The sequence below is a fragment of the Narcine bancroftii genome, chromosome 2 (assembly GCF_036971445.1).
Source record: "Narcine bancroftii isolate sNarBan1 chromosome 2, sNarBan1.hap1, whole genome shotgun sequence".
In the NCBI taxonomy this organism is placed as follows: domain Eukaryota; kingdom Metazoa; phylum Chordata; class Chondrichthyes; order Torpediniformes; family Narcinidae; genus Narcine; species Narcine bancroftii.
The window spans coordinates 65,736,436-65,753,634 of NC_091470.1; the positions used below are offsets into that span (position 1 = coordinate 65,736,436).

General features: G+C 37.8%; 1 protein-coding gene across 4 annotated transcripts in view; it reads right to left on the minus strand.

The window, feature by feature from the left end:
• The window catches only part of arid4a (AT-rich interactive domain 4A), a 129,968-nt gene that overhangs the window by 15,509 nt on the left and 97,260 nt on the right, over positions 1-17,199 (minus strand). For 3 of the 4 annotated variants that reach the window (XM_069916892.1, XM_069916893.1, XM_069916894.1), the window contains exons 16-20: positions 14,395-14,654; positions 12,645-12,929; positions 5,231-5,315; positions 1,876-2,080; positions 1,479-1,541 (exon numbers count right to left, since the gene is read on the minus strand). In XM_069916892.1, the coding sequence (XP_069772993.1) occupies positions 1,479-1,541; positions 1,876-2,080; positions 5,231-5,315; positions 12,645-12,929; positions 14,395-14,654 (898 nt within the window). The remainder of the gene's footprint in view (positions 1-1,478; positions 1,542-1,875; positions 2,081-5,230; positions 5,316-12,644; positions 12,930-14,394; positions 14,655-17,199) is intronic. The other variant, XM_069916895.1, reaches the window with a different exon arrangement.

The window sequence follows — 17,199 nt, forward strand, 5'->3', positions numbered from 1 at the left end:
AAGGACAAATTCTTGATCTTGACATTAATTAAAATCTTACAATACTGTTTACAGTGAAGCAGTGTTTACAGACCAATAACCACAAGAAAGTAAGAAATATGTTACTGGAGATGAGCATCTGCCACAAGAGATATACAATTTTCATTGTAATAGCATTTGTGAAAATCATTAGGTGATAAATATAGTGCCCTACATGGTGCTACGCCATTAATACTGGCCAAGGGAAAGACTGTAGCCTTGTCTATGCATCATTCCTTTTCTCTCATTAAATCAAAGGGGTTCATCTGTATCTATCTCATTATTTGCTTTGTCAAGTCTCATCAGTTAAATTTACAAATTTCATCTCAATTCTGGTTAAAGGTGAAATATGCTGTCTTCTCATTAGTTTGTGAAAGACATAAACTTTCACTATTACACTAGCCACATCAATTATTGTACTGACTCCAGAAGCATGTCTCTACTTAGTACAGCCATACCTCGACTTAACCCGGATTGAGTAACATCCCATCGCAGCTATGTCCTAGATCACCATAAGGGCATAATTTTAAAAAAATTTAAATTTACGCCAGGAACAACGTTGGCAGACGTTAACTCACGCATTCAACACGTGGGCTCAAAAGCCCAAAAAAATGATTGCGCTGCCAGCCGTATAATGGTACGCAGTATTCATCTAATTTATAGCACAGTACATACAAGTAATTAAAATCTATAATACGTGTATGTATATGTACATGTATGTACAATATAGAGGTTTAGAAAAATATATATGCATCATGGTATCTTATGTTGTACAGTATATTTCACCTATAATGATTGATTTACATCCAAAATGATTTGCATTCCCACTGCCAGAACGTAACCCGCGCGTGAGTCGAGGCATAGCTGTAGTGCAGGTGCCTAACCTTTTATCCGGGATCATCAGGACCGGACACCTGCCGTTGTTTGGAACCTTCCTAATTTTTGAATCATTTTGATTTTGGTCCCTTTAAGCCTGCCAATCCAAGTTTCCACCACCCCCTCCTGAGACACGCTACCATCTCTCTCTCTCTCTCTCTCTCTCTCTCCCCATCCTCACCTGTGTCATGCTGCTGTCTCTCTCCCCCCCGCACGAGTTCCACTGCCATCTCTCTCCCCTTGCCCGCCTGAGTCACGCTGCCGTCTCTACCCCATTGTCCAACCGAGTCGCACTGCCGTCTCTCTCCCCCACCCAAATTGTACCACTGTCAGATCAGAAATCAATTAACTTTTGCTGGACAATAGTACAAAAGGAATGGAGCCACAGAAAGTGAATGGTGTTAAGATACAGATCATTCAATCTCACCAAATGGAGCAAAAGCTTAATTACCAGTGCTGTGATTGCATCATAAATGAGGCAAGTTAAGAAAATGTGTACCAGCACCAACAACTGAAAATGAAATGGAAAATGAGTTGACTGCTGATAGAAAAAAATATTTTGAATAATAGACAATGCTTTGTACCATGTGACGCTTTGTCCGAATCATATATTCCAGAGCTACGTCTAGTGCGTCTTCGAGGAAGACCTGGAGAAAGCAGACATTGAGGGGTTAAAAATATTCAAAATGAAATCCTAATCAGAATGCAATCAATTCCAAAAAAGCAAATCTTTGCCACTTGAAAAACAAGATGCACAATAAATTTAATGAAACATTTAAGGTTGAATATTATAAAATGACAGCAGTTAGCCAATACTTACAACAAACAAAGATTTACAACTATGGAGTTTTACCTATTTTCCCTTGACATATGAATGAATGTACAAGGCAGAGAGTGAAGACAGAATTTAACTGCATCTTTTATTTACTCTGAGATACTTGGAATTGTCAGAGAGTAGGGGTGACATTGAATGATTTATACCTTCCACTCCATTAAGAAGAGGTGAAGATTCAGAAGCATTACTCCGCACACTTCTAGTTCCACTTTTCCCCTCATTGCATGGAGTCCTGGATAAACTTCGCTGAGAATTGGTAGTTGGTGTGGATTTCAAACTTGGGCGGCCACGTTTTGATTTATTTTGTTTGTCGTCATCTTTTTTTTCATCCTTTTCACGATCCTGTTTACTCTGCACATAAACAAAGTGAACAATTAGTATCTACCCAACTTAAATTTAAGTGGCATCTTCTGCGTAGTAAGATATCTCAAGATGCTTCACAGAAGAGTTATCAAACCAAATCTGACAATCATAAATTTTAAAACCAGTGAGAGAAAATCTTGGTCATGGAAATAAATGGGAATCAGCATCTTAAAGGAAGACAGGAAGGGAATTCCACAGGTTAAGGCCTGGTCAGCTGAAGATAAGCTAACAAAGATGAAAAGCAGGAATAAAAATAAGGTGAAACTGATGTACTGCAAGGACTTTGGAACTGAAAGATATTACAGACAAAAGGAGAATGAACTATGTAAATCGCTTTAAAACATCAAGGTCTTTAATGTCAAGATTTTGGTGTGGACAAAATCATTGCAAGTTACTACTCGGAATACTTTGGATATATTTACTGGTGTTACAGTAAAACATATGGAGAAGCTTTTTTTTTAAAATGTTTTTAAACTTTGCCTAAACATCGATCTTGAGTTCTTAATTATTTCTAATTCCCACATCTTCAATATGCTGAGATCTTAAGTGACCTTGTGCTGAGATTTATGTTCAAAAGGAATTGGATTACATTGCTTAAAACACATTCCAAGTCACCTCTCGTGTAGACCTGAGGCAAAGGTGCAGAAGTTAATTGCACCTTTTGGATGTCAATATGATGAATTCTACTGCAGGACCTTCAAGAAACAACTCAGATGATTTACATCCAATAATTTCACGTTTTCATTTACTTTCAGATAGAGTCACAGAGCTGAACGTTGACTGTTTCCCTCTCCACAAATGTGACCTGGCGACCTGAGATTTTCTTATATTTTCTGATTTTATTTCAGATTGCCAGCATCTGTAGTCTTCTTTCATTTAAATCCAATATGAATGGAAAATGTATGAATAACTAATGTGCCAATCATTCATACTAATCAATCCTCAATGTAAAGTTATGCTGGTTTGACCTTTAATCATTGCAACAAGCAGCAAATACAAAACAATTTTGGAATTCTTTAGATTTGACATTCATTACTGATATTACGATAGAATTGTTAAACTACTACTTTCAACCCTGAGAATAAGTTAGGCTGAATATCTATTTTGAAAAGTACTTGCTGAACTACTGTAATTCATAATCATATAACACCAGAGATAAATGGAATTTGTTTATTTCAACTTCTAATCTGCCAGTATCAAAGAATAGGCCAAAGACATTGAATACCTACATTTTCAGCAAAAGAGAAAGAAAGCCAAGATACTACCATATATTTTGGCAAATGTCAACCCCCATTCTCAAACCTCATTTTAAGGGTTTAATGGTATATCTGGTGTTCAAGTCGACCTCAATTTTCTGGATGCCTGAGTTGGCCCGTTGACCAGCGTACAAATCGACCCCCAAAGATTGCACGGATTGATCAGCTGGGCGTTTGCTGGAGGTGCTTGCTGTCGTGGAGGGCCCATTGACACAACACAACTCATGACAAAAGTATGAAGCTGGTTTTAAGTTGAAACTGATAGAAATGGCAACTGCTATTGCAAGAAAATTTGATGTGCATGAGAAGTTGGTAAGAGAATGGAGGAAGAAAGAAGAGATTTTAAGAAAATACCAAAAAGGCAATGTTCATTGAGAAAAGGAATCACTCATTTGCCAGAGTTGGAAAATCATGTCGCAGAAAGGGTACGTGAACAAGAGATAAAATATGAACATTTGCACTAGTCGCACCCAAACCTCAGTAAAGATTTGAGGCTACAGTAGGCTAGTGCAATCGTTTCATGAACAGGAAAAATCTGGTATTACAAAAAAACAAAAATTGCCCAGAAACTACCAAAAGATCTTGATCATAAAGTTCTAAGTTTTCACCAGTTTATCATACATAACCGGCCGAAACACCAGTTTACTTTGGCAAATAATGGAAACTTGGTCAAAACCCCCATGAATTTTGACATGATAGGCAATAGAACAGTGGAATGGAAAGTTGTTAAAACTGTGCAGGCCATAAAAGGACCAGGTTTACCATGGTGTTATCATGCATGGCCGACAGGTGGAAGTTAAGACCCACGGTAATCTTCAAAAGCAAAATTAAACCCAAAATAAAATTCCCTGCAGGTATTTTTGTACATTTTCATGAAAAAGTATGGATGGATGTAAAACTATGGATAGACAATGTGTGGAACAGGCAACCAGGCGGTTTATGCAAGGAAAGGAGTTTGATGGCCTGGGATAGGTTTCGTAGCAACTTAACTGAGAAGACAATTAGATTAGCACTATATTATACTTACATGGCAGTTATCCAGGGTGGTTTGACACCTATATTGCAACCCCTCGATGTCTGAACAAACCATTCAAAGACCACATGCACCAGGAATGGAATACATGGATGGCGAGTGCAGAAAAAGTCATTAACAAAATGAGGGCAATGCATGCTGCATCACTTGATTTGCTGTGTAACTTCGTGCTCAGGGATGGGACAAAGTTAAAGTAGAGACCGTGATAAAAATCATTAAAAAATGCAGCATCTTTTGTGCAATTGATGGCACGATAGATGATTTATTGTGGGACATTGACAATGAAGCTGAAACCACCTCATTAGTTACAGTCTGGGACCCATATGATGACTGTTTAAACAGTGAGAGTATGGATGTGTTTGCTGCTATCTTTCCTTCAGATGATGATAGGGAGAGTGATTTTGAAGGATGCTAATTGTGTTGTTTTCAGACAATGATAGCGATTTTGAAGGGTTCCAATTGTGCTGTTGTTTTTAATAAAAAACATGAAAATCTGTCGCAGTCAGGTTTTTAATGGTTTTTCAAGGGACGACTTATATGCTGGATCTGTTTTTTTATGGGTCGACTTATACGCCAGATCAGCATGGATTAGATTTTGAGCTGAATTTAAGATCTCAATAGTATATCTGGCGTATAAATCGACCCCATTTTTGAGTTTTTTTTTGGGTTTCACGACTTGACTTATACACCAAAATATACAATATTTCCAAACAGTGAAAGTGTTTTGTTGGGCAGTCATCAACACCTACTGAATGTGTATCAACTATTTTTCCCTTTTCTCAATGCAATGTTTTCTTCATTATGATCTGTGAAACAAAACAAAATAAATCAGATTTATCAGAATAGTACCTTCAATTTTCTTCTATGTTTCCCCTTTGGAGCACCTCTTTCTGAAGGCCATATAATTCGATCACCCTTCACCCATTCATCATATCTGAAAAACAACCAACCATAATAGACATAACAATGATTCTCTACCAACAGGAACAAATACCCAACTGGCAGTGAAAGCAGACAAGAAGTTGCATCAGAAATTGAACAGAAGTGTTGAAATTAGACTCCATCTTCAGAAGTTAAATAGAAATATGAGACACCAAATTCATCTTTTAAACTCAATAGTTTTACGTATTTTCTCTGGTATAAAGATCTTCTATCCGAGTAAATATTATATCCTTGTCAGTCATTGAACATTTGGGAAATGAATTTCATGAGTTCAATTCTTTTTAAAATTCCTGCAGTATTTCTTAGCTCACCTGTCCAAAATATCTACCTCTCTTGATGCTGCGACAACAAAATATATAAACAAACAACGTGCAACAACACGGTTCATTGCATGTGATTTTAAATTCCTTAATATCAATGACAAATAAATTCATATTTGTTTGCGTAGGAACAAACAGACCAATTCAGTTACTTGAACATTCGAGAAAATGTAATAGAGATATGAACAGACTACAATAAACTTACACTGTAAATGATTGGAAATGAAGATCAGCCAAAGATCTCAATTCAACCATGATAAAATGTTGTGTAAGCTCCCCAAACTTAATAAAATTAACAATTGAGGCAAGGTCTGGAAAAAAACCTCCAGCATCTGCCTCCACCTTCACCATTCTCGTCCGCCACCCCAAACTTAATCCATCTGCCCTTTCTTTCCTTTTATTAGGTTCAACCTATCCCAGTTTCCCAACTCCACACCTTTCCCTCCTGGCTCCTTCTGTCTTCATCCTTGGTCCACCTGTCACCTATTGGTCCGTCTCATCCATCTCTTCTTTATACCAGCTGACATCTAACTTCTAGTGGTAATGGACACAGCTGAGTACATCACAGGCAAAACTCTCCCCACCATTGAGGAAATTTACATGGAATGATGCCTTTTGAGAGCAGCAGCAATTGTCAAGGATCCAGACCACCAGAACATGCTCTGTTCTCACTGCTGCCACCAGGAAAGAGGTCTGTCACAAGAATCTGGATCAGGAGCAGATGCTACCCCTCCTCCATCAGACTCCTAAATAACAGACTCAAAGATTCATTAAAAGACTTTGCACATTATTTATTACTGAATTTTTTTTCTGTATTGCACATTTGTTTACATTTCACTCTTTTTCATATGTATTTTTTCTTGAATAGTTTATTGCATGACCATGCAATTTTGCCCGGCCCACAGGATAAAGAATCTTAGGGTTGCATGGGATGTCATGTATGTACTCTAACAATAAATTTGAAATTTGAACTTCTCTTTCTACCATCAGTCCTGATGCAGTGTGACAACCAGAAGCAGTGACAATCTTTCCCACCACCATACCCGCTCCCTCGGATGCTATTCAACCAATTCGTTTGCAAAAAATCTCTATTATGCTACTTTAGCTTTAAATATTACATGAGATATATGGGTATATAAATAGTCAAATCTTAGCTCAGTTACAGTATGCACTGAAGGATTTGAAAAGATTCAACTTTCAGTCCTATTCAATTTATTTCAGGCAATAGATTTCAAGCTTCAGAATATGCAGTTCCAATCAACACACTCCCAACTAACAAATACAATTTAATCTCAACACTATTACAATTAATCCTCCAATATCTAAGGCATCAGTCCAATATATATTTGATGATGATTATATTTAACAGATAATAAAGTTCTAAGGAGGGAACACAAGCAAGATTGACAACATTGGGAAAAAAAAATCAGAAAACTGGCAGTTTATAGACTGCACTGCATTGTAGTACTAATGGTAATGTAAAATTTTTCTTCAGATCAAAGACCACCTCCAAACAATGAATAATTACATCCACTCAACCTGAAAGCTAAAAATGCTTTCTCCAATAAGCTGCAAGTGGAATTTCCAAATTATAAATAATGATCATCTACCAAATTTACGACTCTGCTTCAAAAATCTAATTTATGTCGATATGGGTGGCACAGTTAGTGTATACTACAACAGAGCCTGTGACACTCTCCCCACTTCTTGCATGGGTTTTCCATGGGTGCTCAGTTTTCCTCACCCTCCAAAATCATAAGGGGTTCAAATTTATCGTCAAGAGTACATACATGACATCACATACAATCCTGAGATACTTTTTTCTGTGGGCAGAATCACCCCTTATAGGTATGCAAAAAAGTTGTATACATATGCATGTAAACAAATAAAGAACTGTAAACAGATAATGAATGTAAACAAACTGACTCTGCAATACAGAGAGAATTTTTTTTAAATCAAAATGCACAAGTAAGAGTACTTAAATGAGTTCCTGATCGAGTTTGTTGAGGAGTTTGACGGTTCCTGAACCTGGTTATGTGAGTCTTATGGCAATTATACCTCTTTCCTGATGGCAGCAGCGAGAACAGAGTGTGCTGGGTGGTTTGGATCTTTGATGATTGCCGCTGCTCTCCAGTGGCAGCACTCCCTGTAGATGTACTATCGATAGTAGAGAGAGCAGCGAGAACAGAGTGTGCTGGGTGGTTTGGCTCTTTGATGATTGCTGCTGCTCTCCAGTGGCAGCACTCCCTGTAGATGTACTATCGATAGTAGAGAGAATTTTGCCTGTGATGTCCTAGGACTGTCTCCATTACATTAGGAGAGCTTTATGCTCAGGGGTGTTGGGAATCTCCACACCAGATGGCGAGCACACTTCCACCACACACCTGTAGAAATTTCCCACGGTTTATGGTATCATACCAAACCTCCAAAAACTCTTGTGGAAATAAAGACCTGTCATGCTTTCTTCACAATGCCATTAGTATGTTGGGTGCAGGAAAGATCCTCTAAGATAGTGACTCCCAAGAACTTAAATTTGCTCACTTGGGTTGGTAGTTAATTAAGTGTAAATGGGCAGCAAGGATTTTAAAGGCTGGAATCAGCTTCTAATGTGTTGTAAATAAAATTTATAATGTAAAAAAAAATTCAATACTAGAGTTGAATGCTATTTTGTTGGATGATGAGTATTCCCCAATAAATTAAAATTCACTTGGATAAAGACTGATCTGAGTTCTATGTTGCAAACAGTCCATCCTCCCACCAATTGACCCCTTTGCACCTACCCCTGTGACTGCAAGAAATGCTGTACTTACAACTACACTTCCTCCCTCACCACTATTTTGGGCTCCAAACCGTAGTTCAAAATGAAGCAATACTTCACTTGTCAATCTGCAGGGGTCATCTCCTGCATCTGGTGCTTCCATTGCGATCTCCTCTGCATTGGAGAGACCGGATGCAGGCCCTGATATCGCTTCATGAGCACCTTCGCTCTGTTCGCTCCAATAGCAGGAATCCTCCAGTGGCAACCCATTTCAATCCACCACCCCCCCTTACCACGGTGACATGTCTATCCATGGTCTCATGCATTGCCAGATTGAGACCACCTGAAAATTGGGCACCCTCCAATCAGAAAGCATTAACATTGACTTCTCTGGTTTCTGTTAGCATGCCATTCCCTGCCTCTACCCTTACCCTAATCTCGGTTTCCTTTACTTTAGCTCTGCATTCACAGAAAGCCACCCCTACCTCGATCAATTATCACCTTGGGCCTATGCTCCTCCCCCTGCCCCTTCTTCTCCACCATTTTATTCAGGTACCTGCCAGCTTTTTTAATCATACCTTGAGGAAGGACTTAGGCCCAAAATGGACACCATGAGACCTGTTTAGTTCCTCCAGCATTTTTGTGTTTTTACTTTCAGTTTTTAAAGCCAGATTATTGAACTTTGAACTTCAGTGCTAATAATCTATTGCCAAACAATAAAGAAAACAATGAAGCAAAGAACCAATTTCAACATCCCAACATCAAATTTGTTAATATTCTTAACAGAACTTTAACTACCAAACTGCCAGGTTCAGGAACAGTTGTTACCCCTTCACTATCAGACTCCTAAACAACAAACTCACAGACCAATTTAAGGACACTTACTTTGCACATTATTTCTTACTGAATATTTATTTTCTGTATTACACATTTGTTTGCACTGCCTTATGAGGAGGTTTTTTTTGTACTACCTAGGGTAGAAATTTTGCCTTGCCTGCAGGAAAAATCTCAGGATTGTCTGTGATGTCTTGTATGTGCTCTGACCACAAATCTGAACTTTGAATTTAAATAGAAACCCCAATTTTTAAAAAAAATGCAGTAATAAAAAAGGATTCCTGTTGAATGCGAAAAATAAATTATCAAAATCTTCTTGCCGGTCCATTTGGTTCATTTTCATGATTCAAACATGGCATATAAAAAGAGCATGGTCCTATACAAAGTCCAAGAGGTGCAGAACCTTGTAGTACTATGTGCAAAACACTGGGTACCCAATCTACTGAGCCAGATTACATGATTTTAGCAAGCAATTCCATGGCAAAGTGTTGGCCATCTTCTGCGGATTTCAGAAGAATGAAAGGAGGTCTTGTATTTTATTTTGAAAAGGATAAATAAAAAGATAGCCTCAAGATCAGAGAGTATCTAGGATGAAGATGAGCAAGAACTGCTTTTCCCAGAGGTGAATCAGTGATATTCTCTGACCAGAGGTTGTCTCATTAAATATATTAGAATCAGAATTTGTCATGAAAAAGTCACAAAATTCATTATTTTTGCAGCAGAGTCGCACGGCACGCGTTCGCACGGCACGCGTTCGCACGGCACGCGTTCGCACGGCACGCGTTCGCACGGCAAGCGTTCGCACCGCAAGCATTCACCGCAAATATTCATGTAAACCACCTTACAATAATGAATAAAAATAGTGCACATGAAGTCAAAGTAAGGCAATGTATTTGGCTCATTGATATTTTAGATATTAGACACAGAAATATTTTTGCATAATAAGGGATTTAATGAGTATGAGGAAAAAGCAAATAGGCGGAGCAAAGTCCACAGCCAAATCAGCCATGCTTTTAGTGGATGCAGAGCAGGCTCAACAAGCCAGTGGCCTACTCCTGCTCCCATTTCTTATGATTTTGACACCCGTGCTTTGAAAAATGACTAGTACTTTTGGAATTGTGATTAAGTTATTATTTAGCAGCTAAATATGAGGCATCTGTGCAGTTTAAAATTCAATTAACTAAAGGTCGTTTCAGTAATGGTAATCATGAAACTACTGGCTCAACACAAAAAACCTGGTCCTTTAGCATTCCCAAGAAATCAATCATCCTCATCCAGCCTCTATGTAACTCCAGTATTCAGAATTCTAAAAGGTTTACCAGTGGCTCCCTGTCCTAGCTTCCTCTTTCACAAGAAATACCTTCCCTGTATCAAAACTGAGAAGCTCTTTAACAGTGTGGTAAGTTTCAATGAGAAGATGAGAGGTTTTCTCATTCTTCTGCACTCTTAGTGAATAAATTCTAATCTCTTGCTCTTCAAATAGCAACTTGTCATCCCTGGAACCAGCAAGTACATATCCACTGCACTACCTCTATTACAACTATATCCTTTAAGTAAGGAGCCCAAAACTACACACAATACTCCAGGTGTGGTGTCACCAAGGCCATGTCCAATTGCAATAAGACTTACTTATATTTAATTAAATCCTCTTATTACAAAGGCTAACATACCATTTGCCTCATAATTAGCTATTGCACTTTCACATTGACCTGTAGTGAAACTGTTAGGACCATGCTCAGATCCTTTGAATATACAGCATTAAATCTCTCAACATTGATCAAATAGTCTTCTGTTATGTTGTTCAAATTATCTCACATTTTCCCCACAATATTTTATCTGCTATGTTCTTCATCCCTCAGTTTGATCACATCTCTTTACATCTTCCACTAGATTCTCAATCCCATACAGTTTTATATTATCAAGAAACTTGAAATTAGGAAACACTCCCCCAGCCAATTGTTAAGATAGATTTGGAACCCAACCATCAATTACAGCAGTATTCCAGATGTCAAGACAAAAAAGATTTTTTTTTTTTTTTAAATTCCAGCATTTTTGCTTTCTGACCAATATCCATTCTCTAAAGTCAGTATGTTATCCCCAATTCCACATGTTCTTAACTGATCCATTTTAAAATTCTATCTTAAACTTTGCAGTAAGACCCAGTCTGATTCGTAGTTTTTTTTAATAACAAATAACATAACAATTACAGCATGGAAACAGGCCATTAGGCCCTTCTAGTCCGCACCGAACCAAACACCCCTTTCTAGTCCCACCTCCCTGCACAATGCCCATAACCCTCCATCTTCTTCTCATCCATATACCTGTCCAAACTTTTCTTAAATAATACAATTGACTCCGCCGCCACTATTTCTCCCGGAAGATCATTCCACACGCCTACCACTCTGTGAGTAAAGAAGTTCCCCCTCATGGTACCTCTAAACCTCTGCCCCTTAATTCTTAACTCATGTCCTCTTGTTTTAATCTTTCCTCCTCTTATCGGAAATAGTCTATCCACATCCACTCTGTCTATCCCTTTCATAATCTTAAATACTTCTATCAAATCCTCTCTCAACCTTCTACGCTCCAAAGAATAAAGACCTAATCTGTCCAATCTCTCCCTATACTCTAGATGCTTAAACCCAGGTAACATTCTGGTAAACCTTCTCTGCACTCTCTCCACTCTGTTTATATCCTTCCTAGAATTAGGCGACCAGAACTGCACACAGAACTCCAAATTAGGCCGCACCAACGTCTTATACAATCTCAACATCACCTCCAACTCCTATATTCCATGCAATGATTGATAAAGGCCAGCATACTAAAAGCCTTCTTCACCACCCTATTCACGTGAGTTTCTACCTTCAGGGAACGATGTACCGTTACTCCTAAATCTTTCTGCTCTTCTGTATTCCTCAATGCTCTCCCATTTACCACGTATGTCCTATTCTGATTTTTAGGGCAATTTATCCTAATTTCTTGGCTTGACATTTAGAATGCATTTTTATTCTTTGTAACTTGACATACATTTTATATGGCGATTAACAAGGATAATGATGTTTCATCTTAATGCTTTCTAGTTGAAATTTTATATTTAAATGGAAACTTGAACCATTCTGGCATTTGTTTATGACCTTCTGACGACCTTGTTTTCACCTGACAGGGACTTGTACGAAAATTTCATTCAAGTCAGAAGGAAACGACTATGGCCATCAGCCTTATAGGCTGGCAATTCCATTTCTAGCCACACTTTTACTCATTCCTAAATCAAGAGCCGCATACTTAAGGAGCTAGTACAAGTTATAGATTAACCAAGAATATTTTAAAATATTTTCCAAGTAAACCATACTGCAATAATAGAGAAGTAAATGAAAGAATTCATTGCAATAATTTGTGAAGCCAACTCGATTACCTTGTATTCCAACCATAGTAATGCACCAAATAGACTACTTCTCCTTCGTCAACTTCAGAATTTCTAATATTGGCTTCATAGATTTTCTGATTTTTCCCACGTCCATATTTTACTTTAACTTTGGTTCCAGAAGGGAATCGTTCAATTTCATCATCTTCCTCTTCTTCTTCTTCCTCCTCCTCCTCCTCCTCCTCCTCCTGTTCTTCCTCTTCCTCTCCTTCATCGTCTTCTTCCTCCTTCTTCCCACCTTCCTCATCATCCCCATCTTTTTTATTTTCATCTTCACTATTTATTGAGAAAAGCAAATCATTAAAATGTATTTATTCAGGAAAGCTTTTTGTGTATTATGTACTTTGCAATTAAGAGATTAGTCTGTAAGCAAATCATCTGCCACATGTGCCAAAACGAGAGGAAAAGTTCATGGCTTCAGAAATATTTGTGGGCACCCTAAAAGATGAAAAAAAATCCAAGATCCTAGTTTTATGTTAAACTTGGGTTTTTAAAAAAAAACTACCAATTTTGAGTAACTGAGCAAGGGTAGCAATCAAAGAATGGTTTTATTTCTTGAATTTTTATGTGTAAATATTCACAGATAACACTTATTCTTTTTAGTACCCCCCTAACACAAGTGCCTTTCAAAATATTGAAAGGCAACAGCAATAGATGCAGTAAGCTTGAGCAGACAAAGAGGAGCCAGAGGAACAGAGCAAGTCAGACAGCATCCAGAGGTACAGTCAACATTTTGAGACAGAAGACACCTTCTGTCCCACCAGTTCTGGGCCCCTCCTCTAGCTGCTTTCACCTTAATACATGTAATTTTACCTTTTTTAAAATCTTCATCTTTTCTTTTTAAAATATCTTTATTGAGTTAAATAAAAAAAAATACACACATATTGATCCAATACACAAATTGAAAAATTTAAAAAGGAAATTTGCACTTCTCCAATAATACTCAAATAATACATAAAATCATGTGTACTCCACTCAATCAAACCTCTTGTAAAATCTCTCAAAGCAAAAAGAAATCAAATTGTAGTTTAAAGTGGTGCATGGAGCACATATTTCAAAACTTAAACTTATCTCACTTTTATTCTGATATTGATTCATTATGTAAGAAATGTAAATTTAAATGTTACATATGGTTTGGACTTGTCCTCGTTTAGAAGAGTTTTGGAAAAATTATTTTCAAACTTTGTTATTTTGAGGATCTATTTGGATTTTCTCAAGAAGAGGAAATATCACTGATTTCACCCCCAAAGCAAATTTTAGCATTTACTTCATTGATATCTAGACAGGCAATTTTGATGAAATGGAAAGACAGTCCCCCACCTACTCATACTCACTGGTTACAGGAGGTCATGAAAAAAATTAGATACAATATCAAAGATTGAGAAATTAATTTTTAGAAGACGTAGGGCCTGTTCATGGAATATTACCATAATTTAAAAAAACTAGGATGTTTGGATGCTCCCGAACACCGCCATCTGGCTTTCGAATGTCGTCGTTCATTTCCTAAGTATTTTAGATATACAAGCAAACCTTTTTCGAGGGAGGGATTTCATTAATGGTTGGGGGGGGGGTCTTTTCTTAATCTTCATATTGATAAAAGATTCAAAACATTGACTGACAATTTTTACCTATGGATGCCATCTGATCCAACAATTTTCACCAACCATTCTTTGTCTCATCACCATGAACATACCTATTTACAAATTATACACAAAAGAACATGATTGTATGCAACACATACTTGTTTTGTCTATCCCCGTGGTTTCCTTCCCTGCCTTCATCGCTTTCGACAGATTTCTTCTCAGATTCATCTTTTTTATTCTTCTCTGCTCTATTTTTGGGTGTGGACATATTTTTCTGCTGTGCTGCATCCATTTCTTTCTCTTGCTTTTTAAAGTCTTCCTTAGAGTCTTTATTTTCTTTATTGTTTTCCTCATTCAACTTTTCTTCTTTAATTATTTCCTTGATTTCTTTTTTGGCAGGTGGATTTCTCCTTCGACCCTAAAGATGAATAGTTAAGTTTAACACATTTACATTCAAAACTGCAACAAGAGTCCTCAATCTGAAACATTACTGTTTTCCCTTCTATATGCTGCCCCTTTGCTGAGCAATTCCAGCAACTGTGGAATTTTTTTTCCAGAATTCTTATAATACAAGATGTAAAACAGAAGTAGTTTTGATTGTGATGCTATTCACATGCAACAAGAAATGTTATGTAAACAAATGTGTGGGATGCAAACAGTGTTTGTGGACTGGCGTTCTGCAGTGGAAAACTAGGAAATAGTTACTGCACTTTTTGAAAGGCAATGGCCAAGCTGTCGAATTAATACCATCTTTTTACCATGATCTTCCAAAACTACCTTTTCACTTCCTCTCCATGCCAGACTAAATGCTATTCAGCAGTCCTCTTTATTGGTGAATCCCACTCCTGCTGACAACATTGGTCCACATGGAAGAGATTATGACCGCACATGCTGATCATGTCAGCATTAAATCGAGTTCTGATAACTGGAAACCATGCATATAGATGTGCACCATTGCATTTTGCATTATAACTGCAAGTGCAATTGTTCCTAAACCTGGTGGTATGTGTTTTGTGACACCAGTACTTCTTTCCTGATGGCAGCAGCGAGAACAAAGCACGTACTGGGTGAAAAAAGAAAGACAACATTCAGAAGCCGGACAGTGGTGTTCAGGAGCATCCAAAAACCTTAGTTTGTTAAATTAAGGTAATACTCCTTAACAATTGCTGCTGCTCTCCAACGGCAGTATTTCATAGATTTTCTTGATGGAGGGGAGTGTTTTGACTGCATTGTACTCAGCTGTGTCCACCTTTTCAAGGGCTTTCCACTCAGGAGGTATTGATAGCCCCATACAAGGCTGTGATACAGCCTATCAGGACACTTTCCACTACAGATCTGTTGAAGTTTGCTAAAATTTCTGATGTAAAACTGAACCTACGAAACTCCTGAGGAATTAGAGGCAGTGACAAATATTTCTTTGCGGCAACATTTATCAGTTGCATCACTTGTTTCCCCACCATCTCAAAATTGCTAACTCAATTTACACACAATTTTTCCATTGTCTGGATGCTTATGAATATTCCTTTTAAATTTAGATTTTTTTTTGTTCCTCCGATTTTTCAAATTTAATATACCAGAACCTGTTTCTGTCAAAATGGGATTTCGATTGTTTATGGGAAATTCTTATGCTAATAGAGATTGTGAAATAAGGCAGTAAGTGTGTGTAAACACCTTCAAAGAGATTATAGCAAAGCATACGAGTACACTCTACAATTCAAAAGAACCTTGATTTTTTTTTCCATTGGTGTATTTTCACTGTAAAGCTACTTAAATTAACTTTGGTATCAATAAGAGCTAGGTTCTGTCATTCGGTGGACCAGGTGAATTAGCTTTGGTATCAATAAGAGCTAGGTTCTGTCATTCGGTGGACCAGGTGAATTAGCTTTGGTATCAATAAGAGCTAGGTTCTGTCATTCGGTGGACCAGGTGAATTAGCTTTGGTATCAATAAGAGCTAGGTTCTGTCATTCGGTGGACCAGGTGAATTAGCTTTGGTATCAATAAGAGCTAGGTTCTGTCATTCGGTGGACCAGGTGAATTAGCTTTGGTATCAATAAGAGCTAGGTTCTGTCATTCGGTGGACCAGGTGAATTAGCTTTGGTATCAATAAGAGCTAGGTTCTGTCATTCGGTGGACCAGGTGAATTAACTTTGGTATTAATAAGAGCTAGGTTCTGTCATTCGGTGGACCAGGTGAATTAACTTTGGTATCAATAAGAGCTAGGTTCTGTCATTCGGTGGACCAGGTGAATTAACTTTGGTATCAATAAGAGCTAGGTTCTGTCATTCGGTGGACCAGGTGAATTAACTTTGGTATCAATAAGAGCTAGGTTCTGTCATTCGGTGGACCAGGTGAATTAACTTTGGTATCAATAAGAGCTAGGTTCTGTCATTCGGTGGACCAGGTGAATTAACTTTGGTATCAATAAGAGCTAGGTTCTGTCATTCGGTGGACCAGGTGAATTAACTTTGGTATCAATAAGAGCTAGGTTCTGTCATTCGGTGGACCAGGTGAATTAACTTTGGTATCAATAAGAGCTAGGTTCTGTCATTCGGTGGACCAGGTGAATTAACTTTGGTATCAATAAGAGCTAGGTTCTGTCATTCGGTGGACCAGGTGAATTAACTTTGGTATCAATAAGAGCTAGGTTCTGTCATTCGGTGGACCAGGTGAATTAACTTTGGTATCAATAAGAGCTAGGTTCTGTCATTCGGTGGACCAGGTGAATTAACTTTGGTATCAATAAGAGCTAGGTTCTGTCATTCGGTGGACCAGGTGAATTAACTTTGGTATCAATAAGAGCTAGGTTCTGTCATTCGGTGGACCAGGTGAATTAACTTTGGTATCAATAAGAGCTAGGTTCTGTCATTCGGTGGACCAGGTGAATTAACTTTGGTATCAATAAGAGCTAGGTTCTGTCATTCGGTGGACCAGGTGAATTAACTTTGGTATCAATAAGAGCTA